Source organism: Saccostrea echinata, unplaced genomic scaffold (assembly GCF_033153115.1).
Source record: "Saccostrea echinata isolate AGI-Se365-2 ecotype Australia unplaced genomic scaffold, CSIRO_AGI_Sech_v1 ptg000009l, whole genome shotgun sequence".
Taxonomy (NCBI): Eukaryota; Metazoa; Mollusca; class Bivalvia; order Ostreida; family Ostreidae; genus Saccostrea; species Saccostrea echinata.
In genome coordinates, this window is record NW_026889758.1 from 23,644,082 (window position 1) to 23,661,293 (window position 17,212).

A 17,212-nucleotide genomic window follows, 5' to 3' on the forward strand; every position below is an offset into this window, starting at 1 on the left:
CAAATTTCAAACAAATATGTCAGACTCTGCGGTATCTTTTATTTTGAGTTCAAAGGGATATATTGAATAAACGTAAAAATCAAAATGAATATTGTTAATTGATAAAACGTCATCGATATATCTAAATGTTGAATTGAAGACCACAGCAGGACACTTCTTTTCATGTAGATGTTTTTGAATAAATTCTGCTTCATATGAAAAAAGCATGCAACAATATTCTGATATCTTTTCTGATGTGGTATTCTAATGACTTTGGCATTCAATTGTGTTTTTCACAACTTGACATGGTAAGTGCTTTAGATTTATTTGTTGACTATAGATTATTGGACTCAGAGCCAATGTTTATTACGAGCCATTAGTACCTTTAGGATATATATTGTGCCACTACTTCAACTCTGTTCGAATTCTTTTTTTTTTTAGATTACCATCTGTCTCGGTTTCGTATTGAAGGATGTCGAGGAACAACACTTTGATTTACAAACACCTTGTAGAGGACTTTCGCTACAAAGTACCTGTAGTAGGACTTGGAACACACAATTTTTATCTGATTCACTCCTCGGCTCTCATCTGTATAGTATGTAGTTTTGTGTCGGTAGTTGCTACACTAGTGGTATCTTTCCGATCTAAATCTGCACGTACTTTTTTCAAATCATGGTCAAAGTGTGAACGTTTTGTAGTTTATTTGGCTGTGTGCGATGGTTTTTTCAACCTTGTTCACTTTATGGATCACTTTCATATGCTGACAGCTAAAGACCACGTTCATCCAATAGAACTGTGTGAATACTACGGCTTTATTATGTTCATGTTTATATCAGCCCAAATGTTGCTGGTATCTCTTATTGCCATAAACGCCTTTGCCTTGATCAAGTTTGATAAGAATATAGACCTTGGAAAGTGTGATTGGAAACTTCTCTCACTCACATTTGGATTTCCGTTCGTAGAATGCCTTGGTATAACCATAGCAGATGAAATGGGGCCGACTGGTGTATCGTAAGTAATTTCATGATCGAAAGAGAAATATCTTAATAGATTTTGTTACAATGATTTCACTGAAATTCTAGGTACCTCCTTTTTCACGTTTTCTTTCAAGTGGATATCAGCGGCTGAGGAAATTGTTCAAATCCCACAGTTTATATTCGATCGTCATGTTATATAAATAAATACTTATACATTATTAACCTTGTATAATCGAAGTAGAACTAACAGTAATTTAATTAATAAACAAAATAAAATTATGGTGTTAGGAGAGGGCTTTATTGATCATTTAGTCATATGCATTAATTTTGTTTAAAAAATTTTCTTCTCTTCTCTGGATAACAAAGTACATGGTTATGATGAGCAATAGTGCTTCTTCCATAATACAAAAAGTACTTTTATGGTTTTTATTAGTCGGGTAGGCATAAATAATAGATAACTAAAATAAAAGACACAAAAATACAATTATATTGGTTCATTTAATGTTAAAAAAAAAAAACAAACAAACAAACAAACAAAAAAAAAACAAGGGGCCAAGTGCATGGAGTTAGCACTGGTACATACAAGCAAGTAAATAGAGAAATTGTGTCCGACTCTAACCAGAGTATTTTGATGATCCCTGATCGTCCTATTCCTCTCGTCTTTGAACAACATAATTTTTATATTTTTTTTTTCTCAACTGTTGCCTTATTTTGGCATACTACTCTATATCGTCCCTGTCAAAGAAAATAAAATCTTTTTTTTCAATAGAAAGAGTTTCTTTATATATACATTTAATTTCTATAAGGAAATTAAATACTGTCAAAAATTGAGAATACCATGTGGAATTATATTATTCATGGATTTCTTCATTATTTATCTTAGTTTTTGCTAATTTAATGATGAAATTTTTATACTAAGTGTATTACCATATACCTCTTATTTCCAATAATTTAAGCTACTGTCCTGTTGAATATTTTGACATATACTATAGAAGGGGAAATCTGACAAAAATTGTTATTTTCCGTCAGAAAATGGTGACAATTGAAAAGGCCAATTGGAGACAAACGATTTAAAATGAGCTTGTAAAAAGTACAACTGTGTTAATCTTTTGTATCTAACTTAAAATTAATTTGAAATCAATTATTCACTGATTAAAGTAAAAGGTAACGATAAAGGTGAACAGTGATCGATCTTTAAAAAAATACGATAATACAAATCTATCAACAGGGCATACAACAAGACCCCTGAATAATGTTTTTATAAAGTATCGAAAAGTCATAGGTTTTGATGTTACCAACTTGTTGAAAAATTCTGCGATTATATATTTTGAAAATGTTCTTTAAAGTTTTTGAGAATCCACATTTGATTTACACCACTTTTAGAATATGATGTAGCACAGTACATTACGGTATAAATAATTATACAAATTAACAATTGTGACTGATTAATTTCGAAGTAGCAAGTCACATGTTCTTGTTGAATATATAGTGCGCAGGAATCAAATGTATTCTGCGTCTCTTAAATTTGTTGATACGCTTTCAAGACCATCGTATAGCAACAATCAGTCAGTTGACACTGAAAATAGATAAGAGACCCATGGGCCTGAACGGTCACTTGCTTTTAAGGGGTCATGGAATGGTATTTCATAATTATTTTATCCCTCGAAAACTCCTCCGTAAATAAATCTTTTCTTGACTAATTTGAATAACAACAAATGTGTTAGATTTGGTGCGTTCGTTACATAATCGCATTTATATAATTATTTTCTCAATGCTGTAATTGATAAATCAATATTAATTAACAACCACATCAACAAAAACATATATATAATTATTATAGGATTGACTATATATATTATTTGTTCATCGAGAAATGAATCTAAAAAACGAATCGCACACTTTATGAAAGCCGAAGGCTTTCATAAAAAAAGTGTGCGATTCGTTTTTTAGATTCATTTCTCGATGAACATAATATAAATTTATATGGTCAATGCTTATAATTCGATGTCAGTGAAAAACATGTTATTTTTCATGTACATATTCATTATTTAGCTCACTCAAAAAATTGTGCACGAAATTTACATGCCGACGGCCTCGTAGAAATATATCGATTGGAATTACACGATTCTCGGGAGCGGATCTAAAAGCCTGTAGTACACAAGGCGGTTATATTTCTCTTTTAAAAGTTAAAAATAAAGAATTCCCCGTTATGTTATATTCTCTTTAAAATAATTTGCTAAGTTATCGATTACATAAGTTATGAAAATCTGCACGTGCAATTTTAAAAGTGATTACAACATATTTACATCCACTGAATATTTTCTCCTTTATTTCTAAAGAAAACCATTGCCGTTTATCAGTTCATGATCAACACCAGGCATATCACCTGTACGGATTTCAGTGGTTGTTCCATCAATGAAACGTACTATGACACACACATATCAATAATACGATAATTAATCTTTTTAATCCCACTTTTAATTATTTTTTATACAGATATAAATATAAACAATAAAATAAACAATAAAATGTCTTTCTTTGGTTGTTAGTACGGGAATTGACGTAGCAGCTATTGCAAAAAAAAAAAAAAAAAAAAAAAAAATTACGCGGGTTATGTATTTTTTCTACAACAGCTGCGACATTAATTCCCGTACTAACAACCAAAAAAAGCATTTTTGTAAAGCAGGCAGAAACTTGCTTTGTTGTAAGTAAGCAAATGATCAAAGGTGTCACGTCGAGTGGAATGCAATTGAATGTCAAAATGAGATACTTAAGGTTAAAAAAAATCTTGACATAAACTTGCTTGTCGATACACCTTAATACACGTACATGTACAACTTGATTGACAGTTAACATGCATGGTTAATACCCTGTATAAAGTTGATGTGCAGACGAAATACGTGAGAATAATACATCAGGAAATCTTAGTCTAAGGTCCTTCTTATTTAATTTTTATAACCTACGGAAAAAAAATTTTCGAGTTTGTTTGTTTTTTTAAATTTGTACTAAATTCAATGTAAATTGTTACATGTTTAAAAAAAAAAAAAAAAAAAAAAAAAAAACGCAAAACACATGCTTCTTTACAGAGTTATATCCCTTGCCATCCCCGGCATTACCCATTGACAACAATTACCTCGCTTCATAATTTATTTGAAAATTTTTCTTTTCCAGACTCAACAAGAATTTTTATTGTACAATTTAAAAACTATTAACAAATGATTAAAATATTTCCTTTAAAGCATACGGAGTGATACTTAAGATTTACAGTCTAAGCTGAATTTAAATCATGAAAAGAACAAAATCATTCGTTTGAGAGAGTATTAGTTTATAACATAATCGCCTTGTTCAAGTTATCGGAAAAAAACTAAACACTGACAGTCGTCATATCAAAACGTCTAGTGTACAGTAGTTCGGTTACTGACGACGAGATTATATTCATCGGAAAATGAACAGAAAAAAATTATCCGTAGAAATGCATTAGCTCAAAGTGATGAAAGTAAGAAACATTGAACTATATATAAACTAGAGGAAATCCCGCGCAAGCGCGGGGAAATGCATTTATACCACTACCGACAGAAAAATTCCAGTAATATATATTGTAGTTTCTACTGACAGCCTACAGGCTTATAACAGGAAGAAAAAAAAATCCCGCATTTAGCTTTGGAGCAAAAGTAGATGTACGCCCCCCCCCCCCCCCCCGCTTGTAAAAACTTGGAAAATAACAATTTCATTGATTGACGTTTATCGTGAAACTGTAATACCTGTTATGGATATTGTACTTCAGGTGCTCTTATTTCAGTTCTGTCAAGGATAAAAGCAGCGAATATGCACATTTTAATGATAAATCGATTTTTTTTATAGCGGTTAACGCCTTATGAATAGGTCGAGTATTTAATACAAAACACTGTATTCAAAAAAAAAACAAACAAACAAACAAACTGAAATGCATTGATTAAAGCACAAATTTTAACAGCTTTAATTGTATTTGAACAATACCTTATTCATTACTTTTTCTCTGTTCGTGTAAGCAAATTTATTGCGAAGCACAAATTGCACTTCGGGTTCGTTGCCATTATGCTCTCAGAGAGGAATACTATTTTACCGATAAATTTATTAGAAAAACCTACTAATAGTCTTTCGATATATAATATATTAACAACTTATAATGTTATCAATGATTTACAATTATTTCAATGACCATTCACACAAAAGCTTCTTTTATGTTCAAGCAGCTAAATCGCCTCTTTTTTCTTTTTAACATCGGGTTCGATGCTATATGATGTTCTAAAAGCTTCCGTCAATATTAAGATCGGTGAATGACGAAAATAATTTGCACATTTCCCTTTTTAATCGGTTATCACTACTTATTTCTTTTATATCATTTAAATCAAGTTTTGATTGAATAATTCAGTGATGATGTTTTATGAAATAAATACACGATTGCTTGTTGTCAGTTTCATTAAAAATTGCCAGTAACTTAGATCCGCCAACCGGAACCGCCACCGTACTCAGGTCTTTGCTATTTCATGGCTGTTTATAGAAAATGAAAGTAGACTTTTAATTTAATGTACGATACTTAATATGCGAGTGAAATCTGAATATAGTTTACGGACATCATCTTGTATCTAGTGTATTCATAGAGGAGTTAGTATTAGAACTCTGGTACACCCGTTTCTGAGTTTATTTGCAAAATTTATTAATTTATAAGTATAGATGTAGATACAATGCTTTACATAGTTCTTAGAGCGGGGATGGGAAGGGATAAAAGTATGTCCTTATAATCTTGTGACGAACTTCGCAATAACCAAACACACGCCTGGAACACTATAATAATTTATACTAAGCGCCAAATCAATCGTGCATGCAATTATTATTTATGAATAGATCGGACATTTCCGTAATATGGAATTCTCAAAAACGTAAAGAAATTCATTTATAAAATAAAACAAATTAACAAAATCAAGACCAAAAACATTTAATTTTTCTTCATTTTCACGTTCTACAAACATTCTGTACTTGACGCAATATGACTTGAGGAACTTAAATATTGTAGAAACATGTCAAACCTTAAGAACAAACATGGTGAAACGATTCATAAAGATAACCGTTAAATCAATAATACATCTCAGGCACGTAGCAACGGGGGGGGGGGGGGGGGGCTAGCTCCCCTTCCATTTTTTTGCGAAGATTTTTCTTTGCTATTTGAAATGTTAATTGAAAGGCCGGTTGCCCCTCCCCCCTCCCACTTTTTGTTGTAAATTAGTCTAATAAGGATTTAGTAGTAGTGTATGAATAAAATTTGGTACCGAGAGAAGTTGGAACCTAAACACCCCCCCCCTCCTCGAAATAGGATTTTGTTTGCTTGCTTGTCGATTTTTTTTTTCAGGTAAGAAATTTTTTTCTCTGGCTGACCCCCTCCCCCCACTTTCAATCCAAAACGATGGTATGTCCCTGCATCTCGAGAATTCTTTTACTTGGACGTAAAATTATAGATTTAATTTCTTTCAGATGCGGAGTAGCAGGGGAAATTTCACTTCTGTTTTTATCCACAATCCCAGTATTGACTGTATTGACACTAAACAGCTTTTTATACTCACTAACGTGGTACAAGATTCGGACAGAAACAAAGAAACTGGCAGGTAAGATATCAATATGGTTTCGTATTATTTTCGCTTACAATACAAAACAATGAGCGACATTATATAAGTTCATTTATAGTATTTATATGTACATGTATATCCACGTTTTGATTGCTTCGTGTTTTTGATAAAGTTACTATTGGTAACAAAGACGACAGAAAAGCTCTACAGGCCGCCAGGACGATGTCTCTCTTTGTCTTTGCTTTCATCATTCAATGGTGGGCTGCAGCTGTCTATGGAGCCTGGAAACAGGTCGATGGCAACGTTCCTCTAGGAGTCATTGTTCCTGCTGTGACGTTCTCTAATATAGGGGGCATTTTAAATGGAATCGTTTACTTCATCATGCGAAGAAACAGACAACGCCAAATTATACCGAAGACAACGGTCATAACAGTCAAGAACAGAAAAACATGAACAAATAGTTACTTGAGCCTAAATTTGTAAAACAACAAATGAGTGTGTCAAGATGTTTCGAACATTTCAATACTAGATATCTCAAATATAAGTGCAGAATACAGTATGAACGTAAAAAAATTTACGATGTTCCTTGGTTTTCATATTAACTGTCGTCTCACAAGGATTACATTTCAAGAATTTGATTTTTGTCCCCCGCTTTCGCGAAAGCAAGGGGAAATTGAATCTCATTCATCTGTCAGTCTCTGTCTTTTACAAAGACTTTACCGTTGGTCATAACTTTTGAATGAGAAAAGTTAGGGCTTTTATATTGCACATGTACGTTGTCTATGACAAGACATTTCCAATCATGTTGTGATTTTTGATCCAATCTCCCTGACCTTCATGTTTGACCAAATTTTCAAAAATGTTAAAATAACTTTTACCTTGTTCTAAACTTTGGAATGAGAAGAGAGAGAAGACTTCCATATTTAATATTTACATTACCTGTCACAAGACCTTTGACATTGAAGTTTGACCTAATTTTCAGAAAAAGAATATTTTTAGAATGAGAGAGAAGATACCACGGTGTTCGTATTTGAAATATGGAGATAACGAACAGTGTTCAAGCATTCATGAAAAATGCATTGCCTGTGACAAAACGTTTTCAAATGTGCTATGATATTTGACCCAATGACCTTGATCTTCAAGTTTCACCAAATTAAAAAAAATATCATTGCTGATAACTTTGGAAGTGAGAAAGGAGGAATTTATAATTGACATTTCCAATATGCCACTCATACTCTAAATAACTACGTCCCAACCACTAAGACACCGAAAGCGGGATACCACAATTCTTTAAATTCGCTTGTTCTATTAACTTTTGTCTAATAAAAAAAAATCGAAGAATCTCAACTTTCCTTTCATCAAGATAATAATAAATGGAGCGAATGATGAGACGGCCACCATAATAAGATACATAGCAGGTTCAAGTAAATGTTCTACCAAGCCTCTTTCTTTACTCCTCACTAAAATATTTACTGTAATGAAGGAGAAACTTAAGGAGTACTGTACAACAGCATATTCGAGAATATTTGCTTGTTATATTACCTTTTGTCTAATTAAAAAAAATCGGAGATCTCCACTTTCTTTTCATCAAGATAACAATAAATGAAGGAAATGAGGAGGCGGCCACTGGGTAAATCAGATGTGTTTATATCTGTTTATATCTCTCAATTGATTCGGTACGAGAGCATGCTCTACGTATGAACAATTTCTAAAACGAGGTAAGTTATTGACAAACAAGTTGATAAAACAAGAATATCAGCAGTCTCGTTTAAAGTCGTCATTCCATACGTTCTATGGTCGATACAATGACCTTGTCAGCACATACAACCTATCATTAAGTCAAATGTTGACTGACTTTTTCATACTAATTGTTACGCCATTATTTATACACTGAACTGTCTACGGATTTGTCCGGGTTTTTTTACTGATCATGGCAAGGAGCACACGAAGGGTGTTGCCTGTTCGGCAAGGCATGCTCACTCCTCCATGGCACCTGATCCCTCCTCTAAATTTTGAGGTCCGTGTTTGCTCTGCTCCAAATTTGTATCGTTTCATTGGACTTTCGAGATTGAATACTATTCGTTATCTTCATATTTCATACTTTTATTTCCATCTGGACGCGTTTTTGTTTCAGGACTTGCTGCTCTCTTTTTGGAAGTTGCTTTGTTGTATTTTTCTATCAATATACGTGGGTATAATTGATAATTAAAATACATCTGTACACGGGATCCATTTTAGCGAACTCGGGATATCATCGGTATCTACTACATTGTTTAAACGGCAATGAATTTGAGTGCATGAAGAAAATAAAAAAAAAAAGAACATCAAAATATTCTGTAAAATGTCGTGTAATTTTGATTTACCGTAACAAAGTAGTAACATAACTTACTACATCAAAATTTTTTTCTTCACTGTCATCCGGTAAATTCATTAATTAGTAATAATATTTCTTTTTAACAGGCCCGTGGAACGCAGGGGGTGGAGGGTGTCTGAGTATAGTATTTTTCTATAGTAAATTTTTCTTTAAATGCTGTTTTTTGTTGCATGTCAGACTGTTTTGGGAAGTTACACCCTCCTTTTGAAACTGTTGTTATGGGCCTGTATTATACAAGTTATACAAGATTACAATCACTTAACATTTTGTCGTTTGGAGTTAACCAATGAAATTTGAAATAAAATATAGAAATCACAATGTATGCTATGTCTTATTAACGCAGAGAACAATTGTATATTTCGAGATGAAAAATATTTTTCAATGAATTTCAAGTGGAACGGATCGTCGCGGTAGCTCATTCGGTAGGGCGCTCGCTCCGTGATCGGAAGGTCGTGTGTTCGAATCACGGCCGCGACTGACCTAAGTCGATAAAAAATAGGTAGCAACTGTTCCTTCGCCAAGCGCTAGGCACTTTGAAGTGAAAGTTGCGGGTCTTTTGGATGAGACCTTAAAATGGAGGTCATGGTACGTAGGCGTTGGCACGATAAAGAACCCTCACTGCTCAATGGCCCTGAGCTCCGAGTAAAGGTCTAAATTTGAAGCCCTTCACCGGTATATGGTGACGTCTCTATATGAGTAAAGATTTCTCGAACGGGACGTAAAACAACACACAATCAAGAGGAACGCTTTTCTCTACCTTAATCAGATTTAATTTAGTATTAGATGTAGGTATTTTGTATAATTTTTCAGATAATTTCCAAAATAGAATATTCATTTAAGAATTTAATTAATACAAAAAAAATCCATGAATGCTTTGCAAGAAGAGTAACTGTTGTATATCTTTGGAGGAAACAATTCCGTATCTGTGACAGTTTTTGGTTAGCTATGCTGTTAGTGAGTGCTTAGTTAAAACAGCACTTTGTCAAGTAATGGCGTTTTTTTTTTCAACTACTCTCCCATGTCCCCTTAATTAGGTTGGGAATAATTCCCCTGTAGTGAGAATGTATCGCGAAAGCGCGATTATCCCTCTTTAGCGGTAGAAAATACATCCCGGGATTCCGAGATTTATATTCAACTTCCGTTTGTACGCGTGTTTGCTGTATTGGAAGAAAAATCCGGAATCATGTCGAACCATGTGGTAATTATTTTATATCTAATCTTGATCATGTTGATATATACATGTACGTCTTGAAATATATTCTCTACTGCTGCATGTCTTTGTAATTTTGAATATTTTGAAGAAGGACCTATATTTGATTTCATTTTATGAAAAATATTTCTGTAATATTGTGATTTACGACTTACAAAAGATAGAAATACCTGTAACATCAGAAACTTGACTTCGACGGCAGCCATTTGCATTCTACTCTCAGATTAAAAAATGCCTAGACCAATTGTAAAGCGCAAAAAATCATGCACAAGTTAAGGACATTGGCAAGGTTCCTGGTTATCGTATAGAATTTTTCAAGAACTCTTGAGTAGGTTAAATTGCACTAAATAGGCTATATTCTGGATTGTTTACCAAGCCAACCTTCTTTTTTTAGATTTTGTCATATTAGTGTTTTTGCAATTCTCAATGCATTTCCTATGTAAAATGTTGATAAAAAGGGACCATCATAATTTTTCACCATAATACTTCTCCAAAACCCACTTATTTCATATAGTTTTTGTACTACATAATACATTATTGTAATTGTATCCTCATTTCCGATGACTTCTAGATATTTTGACTTAAAATGTATATGTAGAAACAAGACAAGGACATACCGGCACCGATCTTTCTGTTTGAGTTGCTTCCCTTAAAAGCTATAATTACGTATACATATCATTCATAATGGTCAAGAGACTCTGAGAGTCAGACTGGTTGATTGTTTCTGTCATGTAATTGACTATATTGATTGAAACACATTGTCATAAAATATTGGCATGAATTGATTATAATTTCTATTCGTAGTTACTAAATGCTGCTTCCTTCATACAACCTAAGAACTGATCTCAGTCGCTCTACCTTTTAGCATATGTCACATCTTTGCCCTTCCCAGCATACTGAGCATAATTATGGTAAATGACAACCTGGTAGTTCTTTGATCCCTGAATACAATGTACAACAAATCCATTACTACTTTTCTTTCTTGCTGTATAGATAATTCTACCCGTTGAAGAAAGTACATGTGCTTTTGTTTACTTCTATTACATACGCTTTATTGGTTTTCACCGCCTGGAGAATTCAACACGGGAGATCACTCAATCCTATTTCATAAGTGAAAAAACCCAAGTATTAAACCTTTTTTCTCCGGAAAACCCTGACTTGCCAATGTCCTTAAGTCGATGCAAAGCATCAATCAGTCGCAAAAATATATTTTTTGCATTTTAAAGTATTTCCACAAGAAAGAGACCAAAGAAAAAAAAAATCAAAGTAGAAAAAGTGTATCATATATTTTTAGGTCACCTGAGTCACTCAGGTGACCTATTGCTATCCGTTTTCGTCCGTCGGCGTGCGTCGTGCGTTAACATTTGAACATTTTTAGCTTCTTCTCTGAAACCGCTTAACCAATTTCAACCACATTTGGCAAATAGCATCTATGGGTGAAGGGGAACAAAAATTGTGAACTTCATGGTCCCCGCCCCCCTCCCCCGGGGGGGGGGGGGGAGGCTGAGGAGTGGGGCTAAAACCTCCAAAATTGATGCAATCTTTAAAAATCTTCTTCTTTACTCCTGGACATCAAGCAGTCAAACTGCTGGCATGATTGTAATAAGCATTGAGCCCTTTACCAAAATTATGAAATTCATGGCCCCAGGCCAGGGTCAGGGGTTCTTGTGCTGGGGGGGGGGGGGGGCTATAAAGATCATATAGTGAAAGTGCATTATTTCTTTGAAAATCTTCCTCTCTGCTCCTGGGTATTAAATAAAGTAACTAAATACATAGTTATGAAGAGCAATAGTGCCTCTTCCAAAATTGTGAAATTCATGGCACCAGGGTCAGGGGTTTTGGTGTTTGGGTGGGGCTCTATTGAATATATAGTGAACATGCATTAATTCTTTGAAAATCTGCTTCTCTGCTCCTGGGTATTAAATAAAGTAACTAAGTACATAGTTATGATGAGCAAGAGGTGCCTCATCCAGTGAATTTCATGGCCCCAGGGTCAGAGGTTCTGGCGTTAGGGCGGGGCTCTATTGATTATATAGTGAAAATGCATTAATTCTTCGAAAATCTTCTCTGCTTCTGGGTATTAAATAAAGTAACTAAGTACATAGTTACGATGAGCAAGAGTGCCTCTTCCATAATAGTGAATTTCATGGCCCAAAGATCAGGGGTTCAGGTGTTAGGCCGGGGTTCTATTGATTATATAGTGAAAATGCATTAATTCTTCGAAAATCTTCTTCACTGCTCCTGAGCATTAAATAAAGTACATGAACTAAATACATAGTTATGATGAGCAAGAGTGCCTCATCCAGTGAATTTCATGGCCCCTTGGTCAGGGGTTCTGGTGTTAAGGCGGGGCTCTTTTGAATATATAGTACAAATGCATTAATTCTTTGAAAATCTTCTATGCTCCTGGATATTAAATAAACTAGTTACATAGTGACGATAAGTTAAGATGAGCATGGTTGCCTCTTCCAAAATTGTGAAATTCATGGCCCCAGGGTGAAGGGTTCTGATGTTAGTGCGGGGCTCTACTGATTATATAGTGAAAATGCATAAATTCTTTCAAAGTCTTCTCTGCTCCTGGGTATTATTCAAACAAAGGAAGTGCATGGTTATGATAAGGAAGAATGCCTCTTCCAAAATTGTGAAATTCCTGGCCACTGGGTCAGGGGTTCTGGTGAAGAGGGGGGGGACTATATTGATTATATTGTGAAGAGGCATAATTTCTTTCAAAATATTTTTTTCTTCTACTGGTTATAAAGCAAAGAAACAAGTGTTTAGTTATGATGAGCAAGGGTGCTTCTTCCAGAACTGTGAGTTCATGGCCCCTTGGTCAGATGTTCTGGTGTACGGGTGGGGCTTTATTTAATAATATTGTGAAAATGCATATCTTTGAAAATCTTCTATGCTTCTGGGCATATTCGAGACAGAGTAGAAGTTTTAATATGCAAAGGTATTTTTACCAGAATTTTGAACATCTGGACCATTTAGTCAAGTGTTCTTGTCCTGGCCAGGGCTCTATTAACTTGTATTCTGCTGAGCAAAGTTATTTCCCTTTGCCATTCACCTTTGATAATTGATCACTGTAAACAATGTATTTGAAAGGTTAATAGACAGAATAATGCAAGAATATTTATTGTATAATACAAAAACTACTTTCATAGTTTTAATGATCAGGTAGACTTGGAAAAAAATAATTGAATAAAAATGAAACAAAAATAACTTATCTTTTTAAATGTTCTTCAAAGGCCAAGAGAGGCCAATGTGATAAGTAATAATATGGGGTTAAAAATAGACATTTTGTTAAATAGTCTGCAAAGTAATAGTAATAAATGGGGGACAGATAGATACTAGACCAATCATTTTGTTGATGCCAATCATACTATTTTTCTTGCTTTTGGGCAACAAAGCTCCATTTATAAGTTTATGGATCCTCTAAATTGTTGTATTGTACTCAGGTGACCGTTAAGGCCCTTGGGCCTCTTGTTACACTTGCCTTATATGTACTTTTCTGAGTATTTTTATACTGTAATTTTCAGTGATCAATTGTTAAATATTAACAAAATAAATTCATGGATATGAAAATTGGACTGAGATGCTCACATGTCTTCTTTTTGACACTGCCATCGCATCCTATACACCTTTCGCTTCTAGTAAGTTCCCCTTTCCCACAACTCTACATTTTTTCGCATCTGTTACGGCGCACTCCATAGCATCTGTAATGGTCGCTGACCTAAACAGTGCCAGGCCTATTACACTGTAGGAAAGAAAAAAATATAGTGGTGCAAAGCGAGCTTTTACGACATCAATTACCTCAGTTATTCCTCAGAAAGCCTCCCCTTAAAACATGCAGCGAGAAACACTATGTAAAGACTGCCTCTGACATAAATACGTACATAGGGTGCCTCTCAGGTACCCATTGGAAATAACCAGCCGCTGTTGGCAACTCATGCTGAAGATGGACTTGCTCTGGGTATATAGTTTTAGCAATTCACAGACCATACTGTACATATAAATCTGGATTATTTGCCAGCTTTTGTAGTGATCTACATGCAAGAAAAAAAGTATTTTCTCATCGGTCATGTCCGATGTAACAGAAACACAATGTGTTCTGATTAAAAATTGTATCTACCCGTTGCAGTTTGGCAGGAAAGGTGAGCCTTAGGCGATGTAAACCCAAGCATTTTAGCAAGCTTGCACAACAGAAAGAAAAATAATTCAAAACCCGTTTACTCTCAGAAAAGTTTTTTTTTCAAAGCAGGTTGGGCAGGCATAAAAAAAAATAACTTACAATATACCTGCCTGTTAAAAAAAAAGTTGACAAACCAAAATAAGGATTTCTAAAATTCAACACCTATTTCGTGGGTGTGGGCGAGGGGGAAACTGTCTCTTCTATTTCCTAAAAGAACATTTTTGGATACATCTGGATCGATAGACACAGAATTGAAACCAAGAATTGGGGAGGGGGGGGGGGGTTAGCTAGAAAATTTCAATAAAAAAAATTCCATATTGGAAATAAATTAGAGACTGACTTAAAATATTATCCATGTAAAAAGGGGGAATCCGCCCTTTGATACTACATAACGGCATACGTATAAATAAATAAAACAAGATTAAATTTTATTTCATTTAATGGAAATTCAATTTCCAAACTTTCTTTAAAAAATAATCAATGCATAAAAATGGTATTGTACATTGTACTAGGATGAGAATCTCAAATAAATTTTTATAGTCTTATTAACAAATATTTTTATTAACTGAAGTATCTTTTGAGTTAATAGTTTATATTGGAAACTGCAGACTGTTGGCCTCCTTACATTTTTGTATTTGTATACTCCCTGACCTAGGCAGAAATCAGATTTTGAGGTTCTTATCATTTCTTTCAAACTCTAGTTTCGTTTGCGTAGGAATCTCGGGTAGGTTTTTAGAACGACCATCCAAGGACGAGTTCATTGGTTACTCGGAAAGGTGACACAGGTTAACCTTTCGATAACATTTTCTACAAGGATCTGCATAAATGTTAAATTCTGTCCTCAATAGACCTACATGTATATAGTTTTGTTGTTTTTTTAATCGGGCTATTTCCGATAACTCATGATGGCTTGGAACTTGACATGTCTGTTCTGGATTTGTATGGAAGATTCTATCGGAAAGATAGATGGTACACAGGCAGGACAAGTCGTTGTACGCGGAAATTGCCTTTAAAACGTTGGTCAACAGGCCTATCAAATGTTGCGATGTCGTTTAGGAAGTAGTAATACAAATGAATGCACGTTTCTATGGACAAATATTTCAATCAATATAGAAACTACCGCCACTATATGCTTCATTAATATTCCTGAAAATTGATGACATATTGAATACAATTCACTTTTAAAATTATTAGAATTAATTATATGAATTCTGAGTTCCATAAGAATACTTGTATTTTCGCAGGCAAGTGAAACTCCGTGATAGATCTCCTACATGCATGTATATACTCACGTATTTTGTATTTCTATTACATGTATTTTATTCAACAGAAGTTGTTGAAACTCAATAGACTACATCTCATGTCATTTTAGGATATTTATGACACTTCTTAGTTGACTGTCTACAGCTTGAGTATCTCTGACGTTTTATCAGTGAATACTTGTTTAGTTTGCTTTTATTTTTATGTTGCAAAATGTGTTATCATATTCAAAATAAATTGAAGAACAATGACTCAGAATTTTATTTTCAAGTCAGATTGTTTTAAGAAGTGTAGCGGTGATGGCCTGCCTACTGTTTATGCCATTGGGATCATTCCTGAAAATGTTTGGGTCATTGTTTGGATGTCCAATGTCATCTCCCTCAGTGAAGTCATCCACATCATCCTCATGCAGTATGCAGAGGTTGTGCAAGACACATCCCAATAATTACATCCTCAGGTTTCTGAAAGGGTATTTTACGCATCCTCCTAAACATTCCTTTCAAATGTCCTATACATCTTTCAATAGATTGCCTGGCAGAAGACAGGATCCGATTGAATCGTCTTTGGTTTGCACCAAGCCAATCATTGTCCCTGATTGGGGTAATAAGCCAACTCTTTAGTGGATAGGCACTATCAGCAAGGGTTATTGTGTTTCTGTCCAAATAATTGCCAGCTTCAGCTTTTTTCGAATAATTCAGAATTTCTCAGAACCCTTGCATCGTGTATGCTACCAGGCCAGCCTGTATAAAAATGTCAGCCTGTACAAAAATCTCACGAATCAGAAGAGTATCATCACATACAACCTAAAATTAAAGCATAAAAACTGTCTGTTTATTTTTATTAACTTTCAGCAATCAGTAGGCACAAAAATCATGCAAGAGTTTAAAAAGCTTTTTGTGCATCTATGTTGTGCAAGATTTTGATTCATTAAGAGAAATTAAAGTCAGATACAGTGCCTGGAGCTGCATTGATGGAAATGAATTTCTGTTGATGTAGTCAGGATCGCCACCAGGGCCTGATGATAAACAGATATGAGTCCCATCTAAAAATCCCACTGTGTCTTATGAACCATAGCCATACCAACATCAAAATAAAAGGGCTAACTTCTCTCATGGATTCTTGATTTGTTATGTAATTCAAAAAAATTAAAAACTGCTTACTGGGTTTTGTCTCTTCAATCCACCTGCAAAATCAACTGTCACCAAACGTGGTGAAATGCGCGCTAGAATTTCCTCAAACATACTGTACGTGTACATAAATATATAAAATAAACATAAATTTAAAATTTAGCGCAATCGCTTGGTAAGGAGTTGTTTGCGTAATCATGAATTAGCGCTGCGCAATGTATTTATTAATGAATTTTTAGCGGGATTCATGAATTAGCGCATCATTGTCAGCGCCAAAGCCGCTAAAATATGAAGCCCACTTTAATAAGTACACATACAGTACCTTTACTTAACCGAAAATGATACTTAAAGTCTTTGGAGTTAGTACTCGGGTACGAATCGAAGTCGCCCTAGGGTATAGGGTAGAGCGTCACAACCCAACATCTATCACATTCTTGTGTAGTGGCTCCCAGAATTCCATCAAAGACCTGAAATTAAATATTGTGGAAGAAAACAG

General features: G+C 34.4%; 1 protein-coding gene and 1 pseudogene across 1 annotated transcript; one reads left to right on the forward strand and one right to left on the reverse strand.

Annotated features, from left to right (window-relative positions):
• The first annotated feature begins 451 nt into the window (after nucleotides 1–451).
• Nucleotides 452–7,009, forward strand: LOC133182554 (uncharacterized). Its single transcript, XM_061317402.1, has 3 exons — nucleotides 452–990; nucleotides 6,465–6,595; nucleotides 6,729–7,009. The coding sequence occupies exons 1-3, from the start codon at nucleotides 452–454 to the stop codon at nucleotides 7,007–7,009; spliced, it is 951 nt and encodes a 316-aa protein (XP_061173386.1).
• An 8,851-nt stretch (nucleotides 7,010–15,860) lies between these two features.
• Nucleotides 15,861–16,830, reverse strand: LOC133182555 (putative nuclease HARBI1; annotated as a pseudogene).
• Between the last annotated feature and the right edge of the window lie 382 nt (nucleotides 16,831–17,212).